Source organism: Crassostrea angulata, chromosome 5, assembly GCF_025612915.1.
Source record: "Crassostrea angulata isolate pt1a10 chromosome 5, ASM2561291v2, whole genome shotgun sequence".
In the NCBI taxonomy this organism is placed as follows: Eukaryota; Metazoa; Mollusca; class Bivalvia; order Ostreida; family Ostreidae; genus Magallana; species Magallana angulata.
Genome location: NC_069115.1, coordinates 10,865,592 through 10,877,333, shown reverse-complemented (window position 1 = coordinate 10,877,333; position 11,742 = coordinate 10,865,592). Strand labels below are relative to the sequence as shown.

Genomic DNA, 11,742 nt, shown 5'->3' with positions numbered 1-11,742 from the left:
TCAAAATGTTAAAATTCAATAAACACTGTCTACAAAATAAGAAAAAACAGCATTTTAGCATGATTTTAATTTGATATATGAATGAGAAATTAACAACTTTTTCATTCTCAAATAATACATCTTCTGTATGCATTTAAAAAAATGATACAAGTATAGATAAAAGTCGGGTAAAATAAACAGAATCAACAAATTAAAGGTTTTTTTTATAAATAAATGTGATGTTAAAAACATAGGATTGCACTAAATAACTCCAATGGCACCATAATATAATTCGTATAAATTAACATTAAGTACAAATATTTTAAGGTAAAACGAAATGAACATCTGATAAAACGTCTTTAAGTACCAATGATATGAACGGATTAATACAGAAAAACAACTTTTCATAATATAACCAATACAAGTATACATGTCATTTCCTCTTGACCGACATCACTACATTAATCGTTTTATGTAATTTACCAAGTAACAGACTGAAATCGCTACATACTTATTTTTATGATTTTTTACAGCAGAGGTGTGAATTTTAATGTCAGATACAAAATTCATATGTAATGCATTGAATGAACTAAAATCTACTTAAAAAACATGCATACATTAACCAATTAATTTTTCAAGTATCAGTTTCTAAAACCAAAAAAAAAATCAAAAGCTTGGACGCATATTTTTATTCATTACATAAAACTTAATCAAAAGGTTTTAAGTTTTCATGCAATCTAACAGTGGATTGGGACCTTTTAAATAAGGAAATATATCATAGCTGTCCGTGAAAACGGGCATCATAGTTTGTTAAGTACGAACTCATTGACTGCCTTTTATTCACAATTGTATAAGGGAGTATAGCTATGTTATAATTAAAAATTTCTGAAGTGAAATATCAACGGATTAAATTTCTATAAAGATGTTTTTTTGGGGGAAAATTAATGTGTTTAAAGCTAGTAGTCACAATATTCATATCTGTAGTTGGCTTTTAAAAGCAGTACCTGCTGCTTAACTGACAGAGAATGCAGTTTTAAAAACAAATTTAAAAAAAACCTAGTTTTAAAAAAAATCAGTGTTTGATGATTTAAGATACTTTCGAACTTGTGTAAAAACTCATGAAATACTGCATCAAACATCACTTTCCTCCAGTGGCAGATCAAAAACATCATCTGACTGCACAGAGGACAAGGGCTTCTCGGAATCAGAGGAGGGGGATGTTAATGCACTTAAAATTTCAGCCGAATTAGAGCGTACTGGACAAGTGACTTCATCCTCCCCCAAGGAATCGAGCGACTCTCGAATGGGGAGCATGTTTGATGAATGGTAAACTTTCGCAGAATCTTGTAAATGTGCTATGTCCCCTTGCTCTTGAGACCGTTTCATGACGAATTTGTCAGAAAGTGTTTGTATATGAGATTCTGATTGTGATGTTTTTAACGTTTCCTCTGACTTAGTACAGGGATCTTTATACTGGCATGTAGACTGAATCCGATGAATTGTTTTTTGCATTGGGTCAAACTCCTCGTGAACAGTTAATGATTCTGGTATGGACTCGTTGCTGTGTAAGACTTCTTCTAACGGGGGATGGTACGCCCCAACACCATGTGGATAACCAATGTCTGCAGCTGTATAGTAATAATTGGGATCTTCGTATTCCGCTTGTAACGTATCTTCTGGTGAATGTCGTTCAGGATATCTAACAGTAAGCAGAGCCGCACTCTCTTTTTCTTCATCGTTTGGTACAACTACAACCACCGCTGGACATTCCACCTCTGAATTAGTTTTGATTAGAGGAGGATTCCATTCAACAACGGCACGCGTTTTCACAACATTCCCATTACACTTTAACGGAAGCTCTGCAGAGTTTCGAATATCCTCATCTAGGCTCTGTTTCTTTAATTCAGGAGACTGTTCAATTGTTTCTAATGTTGGTGGACTTTGTAGGGATAACCTACAGTTGTCTCGACACTTGTCAAGATCACTCATTTGACTTATAGAGTTCAAGACACTAGACCTTTCCGAAATCGTATCAGGGCTAGCCAGAGGAGCTTCTACCGGGTCTTTGCTTTTTAGATCCAGAATCAACTTGGGTTTTTTCTTTGAACTATTCAAAACTAGTTGCCCATCTGGGCCTATAGATATGTCATTTTCTTCTTCTGTCTTTTCGTACAGGTATCTAGGGAGGGTTTCCACTTCAATGTTCACATCTTCCTGTCTTAATGTCCCTCCTTTTAATGTATCTCCAGAAGGAGAACGTTCGTCTAGAAACGCCTGTCTCTCTTCTTCTGACAATACTCTTTCAGGCTTTGGTGGAGCAACATTTACCAAAACCTGCATTACAGAAAACAATGTTTTATTCAAGTTGTTTATTCCGTTAAATTCATCGGTGTATACTATGCTGTTTGTGTTGTAGATCCTAATTCATCAATAGACCAATCAAAAACATGTGCAGAGTGTCTTTTAAACAAGTTATTCATATGATATAGTTCATGAGCATATACAATCAAATTACAAATGCAAATGTACATTAATGCACTAAATGACTTCAAAAAATTGGAAAGACCAATTTTATCTTTCCTTTAAAAGATTTAATCTAGCCATTGAAGTACGTTTTAATGTGATTAAAAATTAATGAATATATATAACATCTATTTAACCTTGAGCATTTGTCTTGTGAACTCTAACCATCAATATGCAAAATAGTTATTGTAAATTATCTTATTTAGAATTCTATAGGTAAAAATATTCTTTAATTTATAATATACCATGTAAAAGGATGCCTTTATTTTTAAAATATATATCATTATCTTATTACAAATAATAGTAAAAATTATTTTCTAAAAATGCAATGCATTATAAAAAAAATATTTTAAAAATTCTTCACTATCCTGACATTGATGAATAAAAAAAAATCATTTTGAAATAAATTCCGATATGAGTAACACGTTTTCTGAAACGGTTAACATAAAACTAAAAGAAATTGAAATATGAAAGAAAGAATTACCTTTTCTAAGGCTTCAAGAACATAATCCGGCATATGGTCATTTATCATGGAGGGTGATACAAGCACTTCATCAAAGGCGCTGTTATTGGCCCAAATCGCCTGATATACTGGCTGACGACTCTGGCAGCAACCGAGTGATTTCCTTAATACAAAAACAACGTCGTTCAAAAGAAAGAGTAACCAATTGAAAGTACAACATAAGAAAACACAAAGGAGGCATGTATTTCAAAATTTATCGTTATCTACTTTTTTGTTATTTATAACTCGAATTGCACTTTCTATATCACAAAAAATGTTTAAAAAACCGAAAACAACAATACGTGACGGTGAAATATTTAACGAAACAAGCATTACTTATTTTAAACTTTATTACATATAGTGGAAAAATTGTACCCTTGTTTCGTTTTGAAATTTAATTTTTCTAATTTTTTGTTTTATGGTTTACATATAAATTTAACCAAGTTAAATGTATAAGAAATTAGACACAGGATAAAAATTAACATATAAAATTGAAAGTATAATTAAATAATTCTTTTTTAGAATTGATCTTCATAACAACCTTTCATAATCCTACAACTGGTATGACATCCATACATATTTCATATCAACATATCAGTAATCAATTATTCTTGACATTCATTTAAGTTGACAATGAACTCATAAAAGGCAAAAATGGAAATCACGTTTCTTTTTAACTTAAATCATCACTAGAATTAACTAGAATTCAGGGTCATTTTTGTTCAACTGTGAAATAATCCAGCATATGTAAAATGCTGCTTTCAAAGCGAAATGTTTAATTTGGATTTTAATCAGTATTAACTGATATAATGTCTAAAGTAATGTCATGGACAAACTGCCTTTGTCGTTTTAGCTATACTAAAACAGAATACTTCTCTATTTGTTTTTAATCCATATATCATTTAAGCATATCCCTTTTTGATACTATTAAATCTACTGGGGTTAATTATTTAGCCCCTTAATTTCTTTAATATTATCTAAACCTATGGGCCATGTTAGTGTTAAAACAGAATCGCGAAAAACACAAAGATATGATTAGGACATGCCTTTTTCCGGAGGGGTGGCTTCTGACGATATGTATTATTTTCCCTGGCGGATAGAGTGGAGTGTGGGCAGAGAGGGCAATGTCGTCGTCCGAGGGATGGGCCCGGATATCCCGTTCCATCTCCACCCTCACCTCGTCTAGGTTCATCTTCCTGGCCTCTGCATTTCCACAACACACTCCTCGAGCAATTATTTTCCACTGAAATTTGATTTAGTTATAGACTTGCAATCTGTGAAGTTTTAAATCTTGAAGCAAATTGTATTGTAGATCTGTTATTATTCTACTATGGTTAGTATGATGATAGAAGTAACAACATTCGTTTTACAAAGAATTAGTTGTTGAAACCTGCGTGTAAATGCACCAATCCTTCTGCAATGTCGTGGTTTGTTAAATATTTAAAATATTTTGTTCTATTTGTAGTTATAACAGTGACAAGTAAATTGCACTTGTTGTTCAAATACAAAGGGTTACTCATCATTAAAAAATCCACAAGATGCATGTTTCTGCTGAATCGTACACAAATTTCGTGCACAAAGTGTACTGTCACTTGAAAATACGGGAATGTTGCAATGGACGAGATATCCTATTAATGACAGATCTCGTGACAGAAACGTGTTCATCAAAACTCATCTAGGTACAAACATTCTACAGAACTGTATTCAAAAGAAGAATACACGGGCTTCCAGGCTCCAGATATGCTAATACCAACACAACTATAGCTGGTAAAAAGGAATTAGGTCATATTTAAAGTGCGTATTTTGAACAAATCACGTTCCCATTAGCTTTCCAAGGTTCTTTTTTTATTACAAAAGATAGCTTTTGTGGTTACCAAAGAACCTAATAAGTTAATTTATTTATACTCCATTCGCACAAAAGCCTTTTGTCAGACTGACCAAATAATGATGAACTCATTGTCAAAAATGGGAAACGCTTAAGAAATCAAACTACCTTCGGCTCCTTGCTGTTTTTGATGACGTTGATTAAATCAGCTCTAAGTACTTCTAATTGAGAGAGACCAATTCTGTGAAGATTTCAAAATAATACATTAGAGGCATCAGTTTAACATCTTGTTAAAAATTTAAACAAAAATGACAAATATAAAAATGGTGCAAAATTTAAGGTAAACCATCCAAGTATGTCTGCACTAATAATAATTTACTTAAAATATACTTTTCAATTGTAGATTTTTATTGTTATGGCAACAGAGATCAAAATATATAAATGTAACGTATTTGATGTTTTTTATATTATCATATTTATCATGTCGAATTATTGTCATAACTTTAATATTGTGAGAAATGATGACAGTGTTGATAAAAATATTGCAACAATAGTTTAAAAAAATTTAATCGCTTAATAATCATCTTTAGTTTGAATTCTATAAAACATAAAGTTCAATTCAAATCAAATTAAACCAAGATGATGATTGGCTGTCAGAATTAATTTACATTTTGTTATTTACCAAATTTCTTTCAAACTTTGTTTGTTGAGTTGCCACTTTTCAATAAATTCATCTATACCTTATGATTAAAGCTATGTACACGCCATAATTTGCGTCAATTTTGAATGACGTGGAAAATACATATGTTTGATTACTTATAAAAGTTACCTTTATGCTGTAAATTTCAAACCTCAATTCGATCACGTAACAATGATATTAAATTTTAACAATATAAAATATCTATATTCCTGCCAGGGAAGTAATGCCTCCAATTAAATACCAATGAATCGCGTGATATTGACAGCTAATTGTAGACTTCTATAAACAAATGGGTGGAGGTTCAAAACCTTCGTAATTGCTTTAGTTTCAGGAAATGAAATAATTTTTTTCAGTAAAACATAAATTGGTACTATATATGAGTATGAATAAAAGAAAACAAAAACACAAGAGTTTGTGAGCATTTGAGAAACCCCTGAAACAAAGACGTATCTGTTTTCCTCTAGCTGGCTATTGTTGGTTGTGAGTGCTATCCTAGGCTATTTAAACATGCAAAAGTACGGGTATCGTGAATGATAAAATATTACATTGAAGTATAGATGAATATACTTCAATCAACAACTGTTAAGTATCAACAAAATCGTGACGGATATGTAAATTAACAAACAATAACGGTCATCTGCTTTTCTGCGAACATGCGTAATGAGGTCGGTTTCGCTCTTCTTTAATAAATATTCGTGTTCAGGCATTATTTTGATAAATAAAACTGAATTCACCATTGTAATTTACAGAATAAACGAAACTTTCATAAGCAAACAAACATATGCGTTTTCACCTTAATTCAAAATTGACGCAAATTATGGCGTGTGTAGCTTTAAAAATTGTGTTCTTTTCTGATTTATAATGCTTATGTGTATCTTTAATATAATAATCCCATTTGAGTCTTAAATCTTTTGATTGAAAATTTGTAAAAGCAGCATTTTGAATACATTACATTTTAAATTAAAGGATTTAGATATTGATGTCTTGTGTATGTAAAGAATTAGAAAAAATTCACGTATGAAATATGTATTATTGTATAGGTTTTTTTATAAAACATAATTCCTTATAAATACGGGATGAAAAATAATTCAAACCAATCAAACAAGAAATATAACAGTATTATGCACTAAACTTAGACAAAACCCTTAAAGTCACTTTTTGGGATAAATTTCAATTTGAGACAAACATACAGTGTCTAAAGGAACATCAATTACAGACACGTACCGTGGCACTACGTCTTTCCCAACAACAATGGACGTGATGAAAGACTTTGTTTCTTGTACACAAGCCTCACTACAATACAACGATCATAATAAAATTAAATAAAATGTATAAAATACGGAATGCAAACGGTTTTTATTTCAATTTGTCTTGTTTTCAAACAAAAGGATGACATCGTACATTTTTCTTGCAAAGAAATAGAAAATGTACAATAAATATGTTAGAGGATATAAGGCTTCAACTATTTTGTGTACTTTACAATACACATTTTCAATGGTGAGCAAGTACAGAAATAATTAAATGCTATGCCATTTTTACCTTAAAAGTCCGCCTGGAGGGGAGAATGCGTAGCAATGAAGGTTTGGGAACTCCTGGCGAAGGAGGATGGCCAATATGGCTGCCGTTCCCGCCCCCAGAGAATGTCCAACGGATACTAGATCATAGGTCTCGTCCACCCCGTCCTAAAAAGTGGATCAGTGTCACCCAAACAAGCAGGTTATTGTACATTTAATTCACCAGGCCTCAAGACCATAAACTAATTTACAATATAATATGTAATCTACTGTGGTTCCATCAATATTCGTTGAATGCTATTTTTCGTGGATTTCGTTATAAAGTTATCCACGAAATTAAGTCTTCATTGAAGTGCAATTTCTATTAAAACCTTGTATTGATAGGGTCATTGGCCACGAATTTACGAATCCTTGAAACAGTGATTTTCACTTTATCTACGAAAATTGATACCCTTGAATATTAATGAAACCATAGTATACTAACATGTGAGGTGTATGGAAGCGAAATCACTGTATTTTAAAAGGGAAATTGCTTTTCTATGATTTAATAAAAGTAATTGGATGAATAAAATTATTCTCTTATTGTTGAACTCAATTTCCTTCACTACATATAAAAATACAATTATACATACCTTTGCAAAGGCATTTGTTAACAAGCCATCTTCCTTTAGCTTATCTCTTATATACACTGCTGCCTGGACCATTCCCTGATACAAATCAATAATAAAAATACTTTATATATATTCTATTTATTACTAAATATAAGCTAAAAGATAGGGCTTATCCTACCAACGTCATTATAATCACATTTTATGAACGCAGTTTGTCTATAATCTATTATTACTAGATTATTGCACAACATATTTTAAATGCTAAGGATCGAATATTATTTATATGCAAATAAAGCATTATTTCTTAACAGACTGAAGTTGGAATTTAACTAAATCCATAAAACAATCTTAACAAATATATGGACAAAACGGGGGAAAAACGGAAAATTCTCACAGAAAGCTGAGAACACAATACTAGTATTGTGTGAGCTATCTACACACTCAGATATAATCTACACAGATATACATTTCACAACAAGGAAACAAACTGAAATCTTGTGTGAAAATTGATGAGCATTGTTCTTATTTCTGTCATTTTGTCCTTGCTCTAGGTGAATTTCGCTCGAACGCTGCTCTTGTTCCGAGATTTACAACAGTTTTTATTCCTCGATGCTCTCAAAACCAACACTAAATCTTAAGGATTTATTCAAATTGCTATCTGGATGCAAATCAATATCATAAACAAATAGATTGCACATTTCATTTCTCTAAACAGAATATAATTTGGCCGACCTAAACAAAACAAAAGCTCAACTCACTTCATATAACATATCAAATTCTTTGCTCCTTATTGCTTTAGAAAACAATTAAAATAAGTTATTACAATGAGGAATATATCAAAAATTGTCAGACAAACAAGCAAAATGAATTTTTTTTACGAGTTTTCAGAACAAAATATCCTTTCACTGAACCATTTCTATTAGTGATTTTGTGGTCAAAAGATGTGAATGAACAACAAACACGTAAAACTCGACAAAAACCTTAACCAATAAGAATAAGAGCACTTTGTGGAATCCACTGCTTCATTCAATCTAAACTCGGTTCACCGCAAAGCATCGCTTCCAAAAATCTGTCTTTGTGTTAAGATGTAAACAACATTATCATAATAGGTTCTGTCAGAAGGTGTGATGCCTCGAACCGCAGAGTTTAGTAGGAGTACTTCCTCGGTCTGTGGCAGTCATTCATAAAATATATTTTGACTTTTCACTCACGAAGTTATCTAGTCAAGAACTTCGTACTTATGAAAGGTGAACATTCGAAATAAGGAAATATTCAAGTTGTTATTGATATGCACTGGACATAAGATCAAAAGTAACCGGTGAAACATCGAGAGAAAGTTACTAGTAACAGTATTTGCATTAAATAAAATATTGATGTTTTAAATTTTATTGAAGAACGGGTTGCGTGATAAGCACCAGGCCATGTCAAAAGACCCCTTAGAGTTTAGGCAAAGGAGTCGCCCTTTGGAAAATATGAGCATGTGTCTTATTTTGGGCGTTTTGACGATTTTTCCTCCTCCTCTGTCGTCTGGCGCATTTTCTATTAACTATGACAATTACTTATCGTTCTCCTGCCTACTACGCGGAACACTACATTTTAACACTTAAAAAGGAATTATGAAAAATAAAAGTTCGGGGAAATGATTTTTTGGATCGCAAATAAATAATTTGTGATTTTTTATTCAAAACTAAAATGACTCGACTGATTTATCCACCAGGTACTGTTGTTTTTTTTTCGAAAGGATTTTTAAACATATACATCTCCAGTGAGTGAGACTATTCAGGAGAGAATGTGTAAAAATAGGTGTAAGCAGAATACGGTCTTAAATCACTGGTTACATTTTTTTTTTAAATGACACGTAATATGCCATTTTGATTCAACTTCGTACACAAAAAACAGAGCTTTATTGAATTATCATATTACATAAAACTTTTAATTGCAAGTTTCAACACAAGTGCATTTTGTGCAGGTGTCCTGAATTCCACTTGCTACAAAAACTAAACAACGCTTCATTCCCTTGAAGAAAATATAATCATACGTACCTTATGACCGACCCACGTTTCTATGGGTGGATTCAACGGAAGGATTTCAGCATCAGCTTTAAGATCTGTTAGCACGTCCTATGAAAAGGACAATTATATTTTTGATTTTACTTCTTTTTGAATAATTTTATGACCAGCTTTGGTGGCCTTTAAAAGCGATATAAAAATCACACGTGAAAAAAAATTTGACCCAGTGATTAACGAAACATCTTAACTTGGGTTACCTGTAAGGAGGTTGTCCCACGAACACAGATAACAACTTTCTTGTATTTGTGATCAATGGCAACATAGAATGGCGTTTCTCCAATCTATCATAGTAAAAAGGTATACTGTTCAGAAACATTTTATTAAAGTGATAAAAACATTTTCATATTTGAAATCTGATGGGTTTTTTTTCAATAAATGGGTTTCATGCTCAAAGGGAAGTAATTCATTACCACATCATTCATTTGTAAATCATACCGTCAAGCATTTTTTACATCATTATGTAAAATGATTCGATAATTTTAAACTTTAAAATAAATAAATTCTTAAATATCTGTACATGTTCATGATGATTTGTACGTGATCAATCGGAGTTTAACAATAAAAAGTTAAATTTAAGATATGTAAATCTGAAAAAAAAATCATTTTTCTGTAGATATAACTATAAGTAGAGTAAAACAAAAAATCTTTTCAACCAGTAACCGGTGAATAGAAAGAAAATATAGAAAATGTAGCTATTAACGTACATCCACATGATATGTTGCATACACGATGTCACATTCCCTGAGTTGACTTAGTTTGAGCAGAGCAACAAAGTTGCACTGGCAACAGTTATCTTGAACATACTCCGATAGCGGCTTGTTAATGCAACAGCAACATCTGAAACACAGAATGAGATGACATTTTGAAAATATAAAACTTATTCCCAATACCTATAATTATATCTGTGTCTCCGTGTGAGCGAACTATTAACGACGAAATATGTGTACTAGTCAGACTCTGTAATCAATATACCAATACATCTTAAATAACAGGTATTCACTGCAATAACATAATGCTTGCAATAATCACTGGAAAACATTAAGAAAATTCTAGTCTGTTTGCATACGAACTTTAAGTTACTTGCAGTCAAGTTAACACTCTTTGATAACTAGTACATAATAAATACATTTGTATTCAAATTTTATGTCAAATCCAACACTTTAGAATATGGACCATATTCTATAATATACACATGTAGATAAATATTAGCTTCCTGTTACATTTTGTGGCATTGAAAATTCAAAATAAACACCGATCTTGTCGTTGAGGACTTAACGCATTACTAAGACCATTCCTTAAATTGTATTGATACTGTTTCATTAAAGAAACTTCGAAAAAATTAAATAAAATTTAATTGTCCAGTGAAATGCTAGAACGCTAGAACACAGCTCTGAGAAATATATTCTGTGGAATCATATTTATTTGTATGGGTTCATGGGTAGCCAAAACTTTCCTGGTTCTTTGTGACGAAATTTCAGTAGTATCAAGTTCAGGATAATTTTGATAAATATTAAACAAATGCTTGTATGTACGTTCGAGGGGATTTAAATTCGTACGCAATGATTACCTACGAAAGCCACAAACATTTGCCCCAACAAACAATGATGGTTTCACAGAAGCAATTTATCTACCTATTGCTTAAGCAAGATATCATTTTCACCTTAGCTTTGGAAGAATTCCGCAGCATTTAGCATCAGTTTTCATCATAACAACCGCGGGCCATCCATATGCCGCTAAAGCGAGGCGCATGTAATGGATCACCTTGCGGTACTCCGCTAATACGTCGGGCTGACTGAGCTGTAGAAAGGAGGTCTCTGGCGTGATAGGGGTCCCCGACAGGTACTCGTATACGTCATTGTTTTCCTAAAACAGGAAAAAAATATGTATGCAACATCTCTCTCACTGTAGTAAGGCATGTTTTATTAAATAACACTCTTAAAACTCTAAAAAATAAAAAAAAGATTTAAAATTGAATACAATTAATGTAATCCACTTTTAATTTTCATTAAGTTTATTTTT

The 11,742-nt window shown here is 32.0% G+C and overlaps 1 protein-coding gene across 5 annotated transcripts in view; it reads right to left on the bottom strand.

Moving 5' to 3' along the window:
• Positions 1 to 226: 226 nt before the first annotated feature.
• LOC128184993 (diacylglycerol lipase-alpha-like) overlaps positions 227 to 11,742 on the bottom strand; it is a 40,934-nt gene continuing 29,418 nt past the window's right edge. For all 5 annotated transcript variants that reach the window (XM_052854659.1, XM_052854660.1, XM_052854658.1 and 2 more), the window contains 11 exons: positions 11,384 to 11,586; positions 10,428 to 10,560; positions 9,921 to 10,004; positions 9,697 to 9,774; positions 7,676 to 7,750; positions 7,069 to 7,211; positions 6,754 to 6,822; positions 4,998 to 5,070; positions 4,051 to 4,247; positions 2,987 to 3,128; positions 227 to 2,313 (listed from right to left, as the gene is read on the bottom strand). In XM_052854659.1, coding sequence (XP_052710619.1) covers positions 1,111 to 2,313; positions 2,987 to 3,128; positions 4,051 to 4,247; positions 4,998 to 5,070; positions 6,754 to 6,822; positions 7,069 to 7,211; positions 7,676 to 7,750; positions 9,697 to 9,774; positions 9,921 to 10,004; positions 10,428 to 10,560; positions 11,384 to 11,586 — 2,400 coding nt within the window. In that variant the 3' untranslated portion in view covers positions 227 to 1,110. The remainder of the gene's footprint in view (positions 2,314 to 2,986; positions 3,129 to 4,050; positions 4,248 to 4,997; positions 5,071 to 6,753; positions 6,823 to 7,068; positions 7,212 to 7,675; positions 7,751 to 9,696; positions 9,775 to 9,920; positions 10,005 to 10,427; positions 10,561 to 11,383; positions 11,587 to 11,742) is intronic.